The 13,677-nt window shown below is 43.8% G+C and overlaps 1 protein-coding gene across 1 annotated transcript in view; it reads left to right on the top strand.

Annotated features, from left to right (window-relative positions):
* The window catches only part of vps13c (vacuolar protein sorting 13 homolog C), a 38,039-nt gene that overhangs the window by 22,139 nt on the left and 2,223 nt on the right, over positions 1–13,677 (top strand). Inside the window, exons 58-86 of the mRNA XM_025055691.1 lie at positions 38–159; positions 231–528; positions 769–1,158; positions 1,357–1,461; positions 1,551–1,706; positions 1,790–1,915; positions 2,001–2,134; positions 2,210–2,336; positions 2,439–2,674; positions 3,411–3,555; positions 3,638–3,778; positions 3,866–3,947; positions 4,253–4,322; positions 4,408–4,519; positions 4,601–4,714; positions 4,796–4,926; positions 5,019–5,100; positions 5,357–5,470; positions 5,580–5,655; positions 5,757–5,920; positions 6,007–6,052; positions 6,155–6,278; positions 7,668–7,782; positions 9,118–9,209; positions 9,294–9,417; positions 10,223–10,303; positions 10,405–10,595; positions 10,657–13,365; positions 13,480–13,614. Coding sequence (XP_024911459.1) covers positions 38–159; positions 231–528; positions 769–1,158; positions 1,357–1,461; positions 1,551–1,706; positions 1,790–1,915; positions 2,001–2,134; positions 2,210–2,336; positions 2,439–2,674; positions 3,411–3,555; positions 3,638–3,778; positions 3,866–3,947; positions 4,253–4,322; positions 4,408–4,519; positions 4,601–4,714; positions 4,796–4,926; positions 5,019–5,100; positions 5,357–5,470; positions 5,580–5,655; positions 5,757–5,920; positions 6,007–6,052; positions 6,155–6,278; positions 7,668–7,782; positions 9,118–9,209; positions 9,294–9,417; positions 10,223–10,303; positions 10,405–10,512 — 3,615 coding nt within the window. The 3' untranslated portion in view covers positions 10,513–10,595; positions 10,657–13,365; positions 13,480–13,614. The remainder of the gene's footprint in view (positions 1–37; positions 160–230; positions 529–768; positions 1,159–1,356; positions 1,462–1,550; positions 1,707–1,789; positions 1,916–2,000; positions 2,135–2,209; positions 2,337–2,438; positions 2,675–3,410; positions 3,556–3,637; positions 3,779–3,865; positions 3,948–4,252; positions 4,323–4,407; positions 4,520–4,600; positions 4,715–4,795; positions 4,927–5,018; positions 5,101–5,356; positions 5,471–5,579; positions 5,656–5,756; positions 5,921–6,006; positions 6,053–6,154; positions 6,279–7,667; positions 7,783–9,117; positions 9,210–9,293; positions 9,418–10,222; positions 10,304–10,404; positions 10,596–10,656; positions 13,366–13,479; positions 13,615–13,677) is intronic.

The following is a 13,677-nucleotide window of genomic DNA, read 5'->3' as shown; positions in this document are numbered from 1 at the left end:
TGTTTGTCAGTAATTGTTTAATTTTTTTTTTTTATAGATAAAGAATCACTTCCTGGTGCCTTTCAAGGTCCTAAAGTATTGTCCGACATCCAGGAGTATGCAGAGTATTGGAATGGCGGAGCCTGAGACAGAGTTCCACGTCTCATTGGAAGCCTACAGGTCCGTGTCATTCTGCCTCACTGACGTCCTGTCCTGACAAAAACTAACGTAATACTACCCTCCACCTGCAGGTGTCAGCTGTTCGTGTGCCCGGCTGGTGCACTGGAGGGTCAGTACAATGTGTCCTCCACCTGCATCTCGTGGAAGGAGCAGGTTCACCGCAGCTCTGAGGTGGCTGCAGTCCTGCAGTGCTTAGCCACAGACAGTGGCCTCCTCCCACTAGTGGTCAGCACTCTGGCCATTCCTGATGAGCTGCGACACATCACCAGCCACGGAGAGGACGGTTGGGATCCCGCCTACGTTATCCACCTCCATCCAATGGTGACGCTGCGTAATCTGATGCCCTACACTGTTCGCTACATGATGGAGGTAAAATATATAAATACCTTAACAGACAGGTTAAGTAACACTAGCACAAAGTACTGCACATTATTAGGCTGTATCAATATTAAATCCTGAGTTCAGTGAATTTAAGTATAAAGTAGGGATGACCGATATTAACTTTTTGCCAATATCTGATATAATGATGTAAGATTTAAATAAACAAACCGATGAAGTTTGTTATTGTTAATAATACTTCTAATATCCAAAACTTCTCCTCGTCCTCAGAGATCCACAGACTCGTACGATCTTTTTGAAGGGAGTACATCAGACCTGGTCAACGCCTGTATCTCTGGCGAGGTTTTGTCCTTGGTTCTGCTGAGGTACCAGGGACGCGACTGGCACGGACATCTGAGTATCAAACAGGAATTACCAGAGTTCTTCTCTGTGTGTCTCACCTGTGAAACGGACACCAACATGACAGTGGACGTGAACGTCCACGTGGTCAGGACCCCCAGCAATCTGCTGCTGTCACTGTTCAGTCCCTACTGGATCATCAACAAGACGTCCAGGGTGCTGCAGTACCGAGCCGAGGATGTCAGCGTCAAACACCCGGCCGACTACAGAGACGTTATCCTCTTCTCCTTCAGGAAGAAGACTCTGTTCCGCAAGAACAAGGTGAGACGGCTGAAAGTCAAACCTTTTATTTAGAAGAACACTGAGGAGCAGCTGTGAGGATGACAATGGTGAGGAGCAAAGACAGAGAAGAAGGCTCTAGAACAGAAGAAGGAACCCTTAGAGCAGGAAGTTCTCAGAAGAGAACCACTGAATTTAACTGAACTTTAATGACTAAACTTTTGTTGGACTTTGTTCCAGATCCAGTTGTCTGTCTCCACCAGCTCCTGGTCTGATGGCTTCTCTCTTGACACCGTTGGGAGCTACGGCTGCGTCCGCTGCCCCGCCCAGAACTTGGACTTTCTGGTAAATCTTTTATTGCTGGTGTGGTGGGTGTGGAACTAGTGGGAATGTCTCTGTGGATCAGATTGATGAATGATGTCCGTGTGGTCCAGGTGGGCATCAGCATCGGCATGAGCAGCTTCAATCTGACCAGGATCGTTACCATGAGTCCGTTCTACACCCTGGTCAACAAATCATCGTATGAGCTCGAAGTGGGCGAGGTCAGCCAGCACACATCCGTCAGGTGGCACTACGTGGCCTCCACAGAGGTAAAAACCATCCAGTCATTTTTACTGGTCAGTATCTATTCCACTCTCTGTTGTGGTGTCACTGACCCGTGCTGTCGTTGCAGTGTTTGCCTCTGTGGCCAGAGAACGAGTCGGAGAGGTTGTGCGTCCGTGTGGTTGGCTCTGATTCTGCCTCCAACTTGTTCTTCTTTAACCGCCAGGACAGCGGCACGCTGCTGAGTCTGGACATGGTGGGTGAGACTGGTCTATGCACCACGCTGCTGCTGGACTGTTTGTTGGACTGACATGTTTGTTTGTTTGTTTGTTTGTCTTCAGTGCGGTGGTATCATTGTGGACGTAAGCGTCTCGGATCACTCCACCGTCGTCAGTTTCAACAACTACTACGAAGGAGCTGCCCCTGCTCTGATGGTTAACCACACTCCTTGGGTCACCATCAAATACAGACAGAGGTCAGAGACTCAGGTTCCACCCACATCTATGTCTAGGTTTTTTTTTCTCAAATATTAAAACCACCATTTCCTCAGCGGATCGACAACTGTCCATCAGCTGGACCCCGGTCAGGCCAAGATGTTCGTATGGGATGAACCAACATGCGTCAGAACTCTGACCTGGAGCTGCATGACTCACACGGGAGAGCTGGACCTGCTGAGGGTCAGTTACTGATGGTCATTGCATAAAGTCCAACTTTTTCTATTAAAATAAAGGAATTGTTTTTTCACATAGACTTTATTGTTTGTTTGTCTGCCCCCGCAGGACGATTCGGGTCAGTTCTCCTGTGAAGACTTGTCTCAAATTCACTGGGTGTCGTTTCTGGACGGTCGCCAGCGGGTGGTGCTGTTCACTGAGGACCTTGGCGTGGTGACCAAAGCTCGGCAGGCCGAGGAGCTGGAACAGTTTGAGCAAGAAGTGAAATTATCTCTGCAAAACCTCGGACTGTCACTGGTCAACAACAACAGCCGACAGGAGATCGCCTACATCGGCATCACCAGGTAGGCAGCGGTACTACAACACTACAGGTTTTACTGCGACTTTACAGAAACTCTACAGGTCAAAACTTCAAGTACATTTGTTACAGTAGCAGGTTGATGTGATATTAAATATACCAAGAGTTTAGTATAAGGTTAATTAATACCTGGTTAATAATTAGTTAAGGTTAGTTTGAACTGCTGATCGATCTGGTGACTTCAGAGTGGTTAACAGTTTAATCAAGCTTTTATCAGTTATTTAAGTTAAACTAGAACCAGGATCATTACCAGGTTTACCAACAGATTTCTTCTCTTCTGCGACAGGTTAGTACCAAGTTACAAGCACCGAGTTAAACAACAGAAAAACTCTTAAAAACACAAGTGAGGATCTGATACTAGACACAATATTTACGCCTTAACACCAGGTTAATACGAGGTAAATAAGCAAAGTAGCACCTGTTAATTTACTTACTCATTATAATTCACATTTTAATAACTTGGTGTGAAACCTGGGCCTGTTTATTTGAATGCAGCACAGTTACACTCACAGAAATTGAAGAAAGATCTTTTTATGTTTACCCAGGTACTGATCTGGTTTATGCTAGTTTCGATTAAATTAAATTAGTTAGTTAGTTGAATTAGTACCTGGTTAATAAGCAGATGGTTACCATGTAAACTAGTAGATTATTAACATGTTAGTGGATATTGTAACTGGGTTAATACAAGAGTAACCAGCAGGTGTCTCTACATCACATCACAGCTCAGGTGTTGTCTGGGAAATGAAGCCAAAGAACCGATGGAAGCCTCTGAGTCAGAAGAACATTATTCTCCTGGAGAAGACCTACCAGAATCAGCTGAGTGGGAAGTCGGAGGGAGGCTGGGTCAAACTAGCCAGTAACCTGGAGGTCAGGATCTAGGGTTATTTCCTCACTTCCAGAATCTTCCTGTCCCTAAATGACCACAACGTTGTGATGTCACCGTCCTCAGGTCAACCTAAGTGGAGCTGTCATGATGATGCGTCAGCCACATTCCTGTCAGGTGAGGAGGAACTTCCTGTCTGGGATCAACGTGGAGTTTAAACAGTCACCGCACCAGAAGAGCCTGAGAGCTCAGCTGCACTGGTTCCAGGTAAATACAAACACCAGAAGATGTTCACAGTCCAGGTCGGCCGCTTCCTTTTACACTTCTACCTTCACTGGACTGTTGTATCTACAGGTGGACAACCAGATCCCTGGTGGCATATTCCCCATCATCTTCCATCCAGTTCCTCCACCAAAATCAATCGCTCTGGATTCAGGTGAGTCCTGACATGAAGAGGAAGAGATAAAGTTAAAAAACAATGCTAAGCTAATCTGATGTTGATGCTAACTGGTCACCATTCAGTGACCCACACAAAGATGAGAACATTCACACCAGATGCCTCATAATTCAGTTCAATGTTGAAAACTTTGTTGGTTTGAACTTCTGGTACAACTTTAACCACAAAATGACACAAACCAGACACCAGGAGGCAGCAGTGGACCAGCAGTTGGTGTTCATAAATCTCTGGTTCTGTCATGTGTTTAAAGTGAGCTGATACCAGTCTTTACTCCACTCCTCCAGAACCAAAGCCATTCATAGACCTGTCCATCATCACTAGGTTCAACCAGCACAGCAACGTCATGCAGGTCAAGTAAGTATAATCCTCAGAGATGCAATAGCTCAACAGCGCCCCCACACTTGGACCTGTCTGTGTCAACCCTCTGTTTGTGCGTCAGGTACTTCATGGCTCTGGTCCAGGAGATGGCGGTGAAGGTTGACCAGGGTTTTCTGGGAGCCACCTTGGGTCTGTTCTCTCCTCCTACTGACCTGCAGACCAGCAGGAAGAAGGTAAGAGGCAGGTTGAAGGTTCAACGCCGGTGTTGTCTGAGAGGAAGACTAATGCGGTGTGTGTGTGTGTGTGTGTTTCAGTGCGGGCTGATTGAGAAGGACCTGCAGCAGCTGCAGACTCAGCTGATGGCAGCCTCGCTCAATGACACGTCACAACTCAGCTTCTTTGAACACTTCCACATTTCACCCATCAAGGTGCTGAGATGTTAGAACTGTTTAAGTCTGCTTGTTTGTCTGTCCCTTCATTTTCACTGTGTGTTTTTGTGTCAATTTCAGCTGCACCTCAGTTTGTCTCTGGGCTCCAGCGGTGAGGACTCGGCTCAGGAAGTCGCGACCATTCAGTCCTTCAACCTTCTGCTGAAAAGTATCGGTGCCACACTGACAGACGTGGACGATCTCATCTTCAAGTGAGCTTCACGTTGTTTCTGTTCAAATCGTAAGTATTACGTAAAGTATTTGATTGGCTGTGACATCAGTGTCTCTTCTCCGTGTCTGACAGACTGGCCTTCTTCGAGGTGAAGTACCAATTTTACCAGAGAGACAAGTTGATGTGGGCGGTGATTCGACACTACTCCGAGCAGGTGAAAATGACCTTTGACCTCTGCTTCTTCCCTGAGAAATCACAAATTCTTCAACTCAATAGCTAACTGCCATTGTTTATACAACAGTAAAACAGTGAAGGTGGTTTCAAACTACCGGCCTAGGCTCGCAACATCCCAACATCTGGTCCATGACTTAATGTCAATAACTATTCAATTTTGCCCTTGAGGACATTTTTTTCAAAATATATCTTATTTTTACAGTCAGGTACATGTTTGTCTTTTTTTTTAACAACAGTTCCTGAGGCAGATGTACGTTCTAGTTCTGGGTCTGGACGTCCTAGGAAATCCTTTTGGGCTGATCCGAGGTCTGTCTGAGGGTGTGGAGGCCTTTTTTTACGAACCTTTCCAGGTACAAGGTTTTCAAATAAACATGACACTGGATTTGTCAGCACTAAAGAAAAAAAATCAGCAGACTGATAATTCATGTGGCGTCTGTGTTCTTCTTTGTGTTTTTTTAGGGTGCCGTTCAGGGTCCTGAAGAGTTTGCTGAAGGTTTGGTGATTGGTGTCCGCAGTCTTTTGGGTCACACTGTTGGTAGGGAAAAACATTTAGATTTTTATTTCTCTATGCAGTCGATTCACTCCTGTAGTCATCTCTGTTATACTGAAATAATTATGACTATCGTTAACTTGCAGGTGGCGCTGCAGGCATGGTGTCCAAGATCACAGGTTCGGTGGGTAAAGGTCTTGCTGCTATCACTATGGACAAAGAGTACCAGCAGAAACGGAGGGAGGAGATGAACCGGCCGCCCAAAGACTTTGGCGAAAGTCTAGCTAAAGGAGGGAAAGGTCTGCTGAAGGTAGGAATCTGATGATGTCATCAGCAAAATTAATCTTTTTAAAACGGTTTTTATTTGCACAATTATTACTCCTGATCTGTGTTTAGGGTGTTGTGGGTGGAGTCACGGGCATCGTCACCAAACCAGTGGAAGGTAATGGTTTGTCTTCCTGGTTCACAAAAATCTTTGTACTTTCTAAAAGTTCTTGTTGTTACTTCAGTCTTTAGTTTAATAACAGTCTGTTCTCGGTCACAGGAGCAAAGAAGGAGGGAGCAGCTGGATTCTTCAAAGGCATCGGTAAAGGTCTGGTGGGCGTGGTGGCCCGGCCCACGGGCGGCATCGTAGACATGGCGAGCAGCACGTTCCAGGGCATCCAGAGGTAGAGACTCCACTGTACTGTTCACAGAGAAACGTTCCTTTGTTTGTGTGTCTGTAAATGTTTGTTGTCTTCACTAATTTTTATGTTTGTGTTTTTGTTTGTTGTTTTAAATTTTTTTTCTGTCTCCTGTGTTTTTCGTGTGAGTATAAAACAAATTGAAGCTCCTAAACTTCCTGCCACCATGACATCATGAATGATGTCATCAGGTGATGAGGAAGTGGGGGGGGGGTCAGATGAGCTTCAACAGCAGAAGCACGTTGTTTGCGTTTTGCATGTGCTCGTGTCACAGCGGCCTCTGGGTAAGTCTCTGCATTGTGTCCTCATCCATGAACATCAGCTGACTCACGACATCATCAGCGCCCCTCACTGTAACTCCGCCTCCAGCCCCCACTCCTTCCTGGAGCTCCACCCCTGAAGAACGTTAGGCTTGTGTCCTCCGAATAGCTTTCAAGGTTTTTCCGCAGATTTTGCGTGACCTTCGCCGCAGAGGTCATGTGACCGTTGATCTTTTTATCGCAGCAACACTGCACTGAGGACCTGCTTGTGTCTGAACCTACATTTCCCAGCAGCCTCAGTCTCTCCATGCTCCCTTTCCTCCATACGTCATGTGACGCTTTGGTCACTTCCTGTTAACCTGTTGACCGTTACTATTTCACGCTGTCCCTCTAGAGGTCAAGAAAGGTGAGATTTCCCACGTGGACTGTGGTCCATAACAGCATCGTGTGCACTTCCCTGACCATGAGCCTCAGTGGGCACTTCCTGTTTGTTTTTGAATGGTTCGCTGTTTGTTTGGTTTTTTTTACTCCGAACGCATGAGTTTCTAACATCCAACATCTTAATATAATATATCTCATATGCGGTTCCTGTTTTTGTCCAGTAGGAAAATGTTTTTGTTTATTTGTCCTTCAATCCAAACAAAACAAACAAAAGGATTTGCAAAAATATATGTATACATATTAAAACTCCATGTGGAGGAGATTAGTTAAAAAAGAGAAAAGTAAACAATTGACTTAAAAAGAATAAAATAATGAATTCAGAAAATAGAATTCAGTAATAATTTGTTTGTTTGTTTTTTAAAGATTATTAAAATTAACTGAAAAATAGGCAGAGAATAAAGGAAAAGTGAACATAAGTAATTTAACTGAATTAACAAAATAATGTTGTTATTATGAAAAATACATAAAATACACAATAATACTTACTACTGTACTACGTCACCAGATGTCACAAAAGTGAAAAAATCTCAACGAATAAGTCATCGGTCACTCATGTGGTGTACCATGACCAGCCCGCAGGCCAGTTTTTGGACACACCTGTGTAAATGACATCATAAAACAAATTGAGTTTAAACATATGTGTGTGTGTGTTTGTTTGTGTGCACGTGTGCAGAGTGGCAGAGTCCACGGAGGAAGTCACCAAACTGCGACCGGTTCGCCTGATCAGGGAGGACGGGATCATCCGACCCTATGACCTCTACGAGTCCCAAGGCTTCGACCTTTTCCAGGTTTGAAAGTTTTTGCCGTCTGTCTGTCGTGAGTTCAGTAACCCCCCTCTCCCCTCCAATGGCTAAAAATGAAAATGTGTGATGAGGAGTGGATGTGACGATGCTGTTTGTCTCATTTGAACTCTCTGATCTTCTTCTCCTCTTCTCTTTCTTCTCCTCTTTGTTTCACATGCAGCCGGATGAGGAATAAACAGGGTTTTGACTTTGGACCTGTACAGTATATATTCTCAGATATATTATTATATTGGTGTATATTATATACATATAGTGGGGCTTTATTATTATAAGCAATTTGTGTTCTCAGATATATTTGCATGCGCAGATTGTAACACCGTTCATCTCAGAGACTAGATTTGAAGTTTTGATTTTTTTTCTAACATTTCTAGACAACATTTTCTACAGTCGTTTCTCTTTATTTCATTTCAACAAGACGATAAAATCAAATGAGTCTTTTGTTCTTACCTGGTGACGAAAAACTTTTCTCACTATTTTTGTAGCATCTGCGTTCGGATCATCAGCATAACCTTTGACCTCTGTCCTGTCTCTGTGCTGACCTACCTGTAAAATAAACCTGACTCTCACTAACACCGTTTTCTGATGCTTTCTGACGTCTGTCAATGCAACGCCTCTGACACGCCCAGCTGTCTGTAGTCGCATCACCGGGGTGGAGGGTGGGGGGTGGGGGGCGCAGAACCTTCAAACGACCACATTAGGACATCTGGCCCCCACTGATGTGGGGGTGACGTCATGATGCATTAAAGCTGTGGCAGCAGGATGTGACGACTCTGTTCACAACTGTTAGATTTTCACCCACAGTTCATTAGTTTGTTCATCGTTAACTGTTTAAAACTCTCTGTGTGTGTGCGTGCGTGTGCGTGTGCGTGTGTGTGTGTGTGTGAGAGAGAGAGAGAGAGAATTGTTTCAAGACAAAAGAAAACAAATATCTGTGTTAAAATAAATAATAAAAGGATCTCTAACCACTCTAACCATCTGAGTTCTTATTTAGTAATCAGGTCTGGTTCAGGCACCAGGACCAGGACCAGGACCAGGACCAGTCACGTGGGTTGTTCTCACATCCAGAACCAGAACCTTCTGGAACATCTGTCTCCATCCTCCTTTTCTTTCTCCTCATCTTCTTCATCAGCATTTTCCACATCTGGTCACGTGTCAGAATAATGAACATAAAGAAGTCTGGAAGGACAGCTGCTGTAGTGACAGAATGTGGCCGTAGGGGGGCACTGTGTCCTCACAGGGAACGCTGGCTGGGCTCGTGTTTTTCAGGTCTAGCTGTACTTGTGGGGACATAGTTTAAAAAGCGTGCGTGTGTGTTCACAGAAGTCCGCAGTCAAACAGTTGGACGGTGAGGTGTTCAGGAAACACTCTCCGTATCCTGGACACAGGAAGTCTACCATCATCGTCACCAACAGGTCAGCACACGCACCGGACACACACAGACACACACTTTAATGCGTTATTGTTCATGTATGTGTGGTGTGTGTGTGTGTGTGCAGGAGAGTCCTGTGTGTGAAGGAGATCGACTTTGTTAATCACTTCAACAAAGAGTGGGAGTGTTTGTTCGACCAGTTCTACAACCCCCCCACTGTCAACGGGGCTGAGCTGAAGATCTACTGCAAGGTAACCACATAACCCAGTGACCAGTCCTGACGTTACACCACTGAGGGAGACTAGTTACCACAGATAAACCTGAGCTCATCTGAACAGGTTAGGGTTTAAATAAAGAAAAGTTGGAGAAAATGAAATAAAAAATATTAAAATCCCTTTGTCATATTCAGTACCTAGTACTGTGGTAATATACGTATGTGTACTATTTGGGTCAATGTGTTTGGAAAGTTGTACTTAACTTTATGGTATTTGATCACTCAGATCGCTTTATCGGCTGCGATACGATACAATTCGATATGATACGACTACAGTAGATCTGGTACAAACACATTCAGTGTTTAAACTGAGCTAAAGGACTGTGGTCCCTGTAGTACATATGCTAGGCCTGTATGTGGTGCTGTGTCAACCACGCCTTAACATACTTAAGGGAAAATTTGCATTGGAAGTTTGGAAAACCGAGAGATAAAGCATTCGTATAAAGCTGTTAAACTCGAAAGAGAAGTACGAAAAGATGGAGATGGCTAACTGTAGAACGCCACTTAGCTCAGTTAGCTTCTCCAGCACGGTCAGAAGGAGCACAGTTTACACCAGTGCTGTTGAAAAGTTTTCAAACCTCTTCACTCTGCGACCCGTTCAGTTCTCTGCCCAAAAACTCTGCCTTCATCTAAACAGAAGGCTAACTCAGAGCTTTAGCTTCGGGTCCGTCGTCACCGTTTTAGGAGTGTTTTTGTTCATTTCGATAGTTTCTGACCCCTCCCCCCTCGGTGTAGCCGAGTCATGTCGTCGTCTGTGGTGTTGAACCCTGTTTGTTCCTCAGGAGCAGCAGAAGTTAAAGCTGACGAAGAAAGACGAGGAGTCTGTGAGGAGAATCCAGATGGGAGACACCTTCACAGCCCAGGTAACTCACACACACTCACACATATACTCCTTTGAGTCTGTGAGTGTGTTATCATAATTTTCTCTCCTCCATCTCTGTGTCGCCCCCTACTCTGCCCTCAGGCCTTGCAGGCGGCCATCTTGGAGGCTCAGGACGCACAGAAGCAGCATCACATGGTCAGACAGAAGTCCACTCGATTCCTGAGGGTGGACAGCAAACAGCATCGATGAGGTCGCTGTCTGTCCAATCCGACGGCCACTCTTTTCGGTTGGTGTGTGGACGGTGCTTGTTGGTAAATTAATTTTGATGTTTTCGTGGGCGTTTACTGATGATCAATCAATATTTTCAATATTTTAACATGGCAGCAGTTTTTATGTGGGCGTTTACTGATGATCAAACAATATTTTAACATGGCAGCAGTTTTTATGGATGTATGTTTGTGTCCGTGTAGTTGGAAGAGCGAAGGATTGTGGGTAATTTTTTACGTGTTTAACACGGTGATGGAAATGAAGCCAAAAAATGACATTTTGCACTGAAGCAAATTTGAATGTTTAAAAAACTTGAAAATTAAATTTTTGGTATTTACAACAAAAATAAAATATCCAATAACGAACATAAACATATGTCAAAAATGATTTCAGTGAATGAAACTCCTTTACTCAAGGTCCGTCACTAAACTAAACAGTGCCCCTACTGGCTGCAATGTTGTACTACAGAGTTCCTGAACTAACCCGGCTGACTCTGAACACATCAGTTCAGCTGATAAACCTGGGCTAATCCTGTCGCCACGGCCACACAACCTGATTATGAATTTTGTGACAGCAGATGGACGATGTCCTGTCATTGTCCAACAGGACGTGGGTCAATCTGAGGTCATCACCTGTCCGCGGTTCACGTGAGAACACAGATAATCAGGGAGGAAACGGAAAACCAAAAATAAACAGTTTTTATAAAAGGAGACATGATAATGTGAGGAAGGCACCGGCCCTGAACGCCTCACTCTCTCTGACCAACACAGTGAATCCTCAGCAGTTCAGTGACCTTAATGTCGAGGCGTTCACTGACCTGTTGAGGTTTAATTTTATCTACTTATTAAAGACCAATTTTCCATTATTTTAGTGTTTTGATTGGCCTCTTTTGAAATTATTTTTTCTTGTATTCACCACAGTACGTGAGGCGTTCACTGACCCGTTGAGGTTTCAGCGCACTGTTAAACTACAGCCCGGTGAATTTGAATGAGGACTCTACAAATGTTTTTGGTGAATAATTTCTGAAGGTTTCAGTGAACGTATTACAGACGATGGGGCGTTCACTGACCTCAGGGATATCTGACTGTTGTAAAATGACAAATGATAATAATTTTCTTGGGAAATTCCGAGCAGAAGTGAGTTCTTCCTGTTTGTTCCTGCATCACTACGTCTTTGAAGTTCCTCAGAGCAGCAGCAGTGACAGCAGCAGTGACAGCAGCAGTGACAGCAGCAGTGCTTCTTCTCTGCTGGAGTTTCCACTCATTAAAAACCTGGTCCTGGATCTGATCCTCAGTCTGTTCCAGGTCCTGGACTGAGGTCTCAGCACCAACCTGACGTCACCTGAAGAACTGAACTTCTCCAAATTCTGTCTTTGCTCTTTAAATCGTTAGAACGTCCTGCTGAGTATTATTGATGAAATAACTGATCGATTAATTGATCTTTGGTCTTTGATACAGATGATGAGTGAAAGATTCTGGATCAGCTCTGGATTTTTGAGACTCTCTGTAAGTTGGATTTTGACACAGTTGGCGCTGAAGACGTTCATAATGTGGGGAAACAGTCACAGTGTGTGTGTGTGTGTGTGTGTGTGTATGTAATGACTTCCAGCTGCCCGAGGCCGAGGAGAGGTGGATGTTTGATTTCTACACAGAGACAGTCCAACACCTACAGTCCATTTTTGTTTTATTTTATTTTTAATTTCCATCTTCTTAATGTTGATGTGTGTGTGTGTGTGTGAGTGTGCGTGATTGTCAGTTCAAACCAACCAATAACGACCTGGTCACAGATGACATCATTTCACTTCCTGTTGTATCGATAGTTTCTGACTTTGTTTGTGTAGCAGCAAGCTTTCACCAAGGCTCGGCTAAGCTAACATGCTAACATGCCTAGCCTCACTTCTTTGGACTTGACCTGTAGATGTGACTTACTTTACTGCCCCCCACCTGGGCACTTTAAATATTTCATCTAGTACAATAGGGGGTCTTAAACTATGGTACTCATGACATGATTATTTTTAAAGGATTTTAAGTTTATTTAGTTTTGAGAAAGAAAATTGGACGTGTATTGGTGCGTTTTCTTTCTTTCATTCAACATGATGTGAGAATATTTTCCACATTTTATAATTTTAGTTGTTTTTCAACTTTTCCAATGTTTGGTTGAACTCTATGGTGTTGTTTTTCAGAGGTGTAGCTTTTATTTAATTATATAATTATTTTCAGCTGTCAATTTTCAAAGACTTTGTTGTGAAGTTTATTCTTTTTGGCTCATTGTTGTGTTTTTTATTTATTCTTAGAATTCATTGAAGATTTTTTAGGATCTTTGATCTTTCTTTGATATACATTTAAAGTTGTTGTTGTGAGTATTTGGTGGAGTACTCCTGAGTACTCAGTACTCGTCTGTGATACTTCAGTGTTATTCAGAGGATTCAGTTTCAGTTGGGTTTTTTTTTTCTAGTTTCTTCTTTAAAAGGAAGTGAATTTGTCATCCGTTTATTTTAGTCTCAAATGTTTTTTCCTTGGTGATTTTGTGTTTTCACAATTTTTTTTCTTCTGATGGAGTTTTTTTTTCCACAGTTCAGATAATTCTTTTGTTTCTGACATTTTTTTCCAGTGTCTTCCAAAGTTTTTCCTCAGTTAGGATTTAGTCCTGGTGTCCTGGTGTCCTCGGTGTTAATGATGTCACCTCAGGGCCCAGGTCGTTGTTCCAGCTCCACTGAAGCAGTGGAAAAAGAAGAAAAGTTCTTGAAGGAAGTAAAGTAAACACAGAGGGGGAGGAAGAGGAGGAACAGGAGGAGGAGGAGATGATGCAGAACAAGGGTTAACGCTGGGCCCCCAGGTACCCCCCCATCCACCGTCTTTCCCCAGCGACTATCAGCCCAGTTTAGGTTAGCTGCTCTGGTGCGGACTAAATATGAAGCTGTTGACTGGAAACTCCATAAACTCTTCACAGGTCACTTCAAAAACAACGCCATCAGATCATGTGACCTGAGGCGAAGAGGAAACTTCAGGAGGAGAATGGAACAAACGACCGGTCGTAAACAGAGTCTGAGCTTGATGAACAGAGTGGACAGTAAAGTGGTCAAACGTCAGTTTTACAGCACTTTGATACGATGTGATGTCATCGTTAAAGTTCTTCGCACCATAAACA

This window comes from Cynoglossus semilaevis, chromosome 5 (assembly GCF_000523025.1).
Source record: "Cynoglossus semilaevis isolate Cse_v1.0 chromosome 5, Cse_v1.0, whole genome shotgun sequence".
Taxonomy (NCBI): Eukaryota; Metazoa; Chordata; class Actinopteri; order Pleuronectiformes; family Cynoglossidae; genus Cynoglossus; species Cynoglossus semilaevis.
The sequence above is the reverse complement of the archived record's forward strand: the minus strand, read 5'-3'. Positions and strand labels throughout refer to the sequence as shown.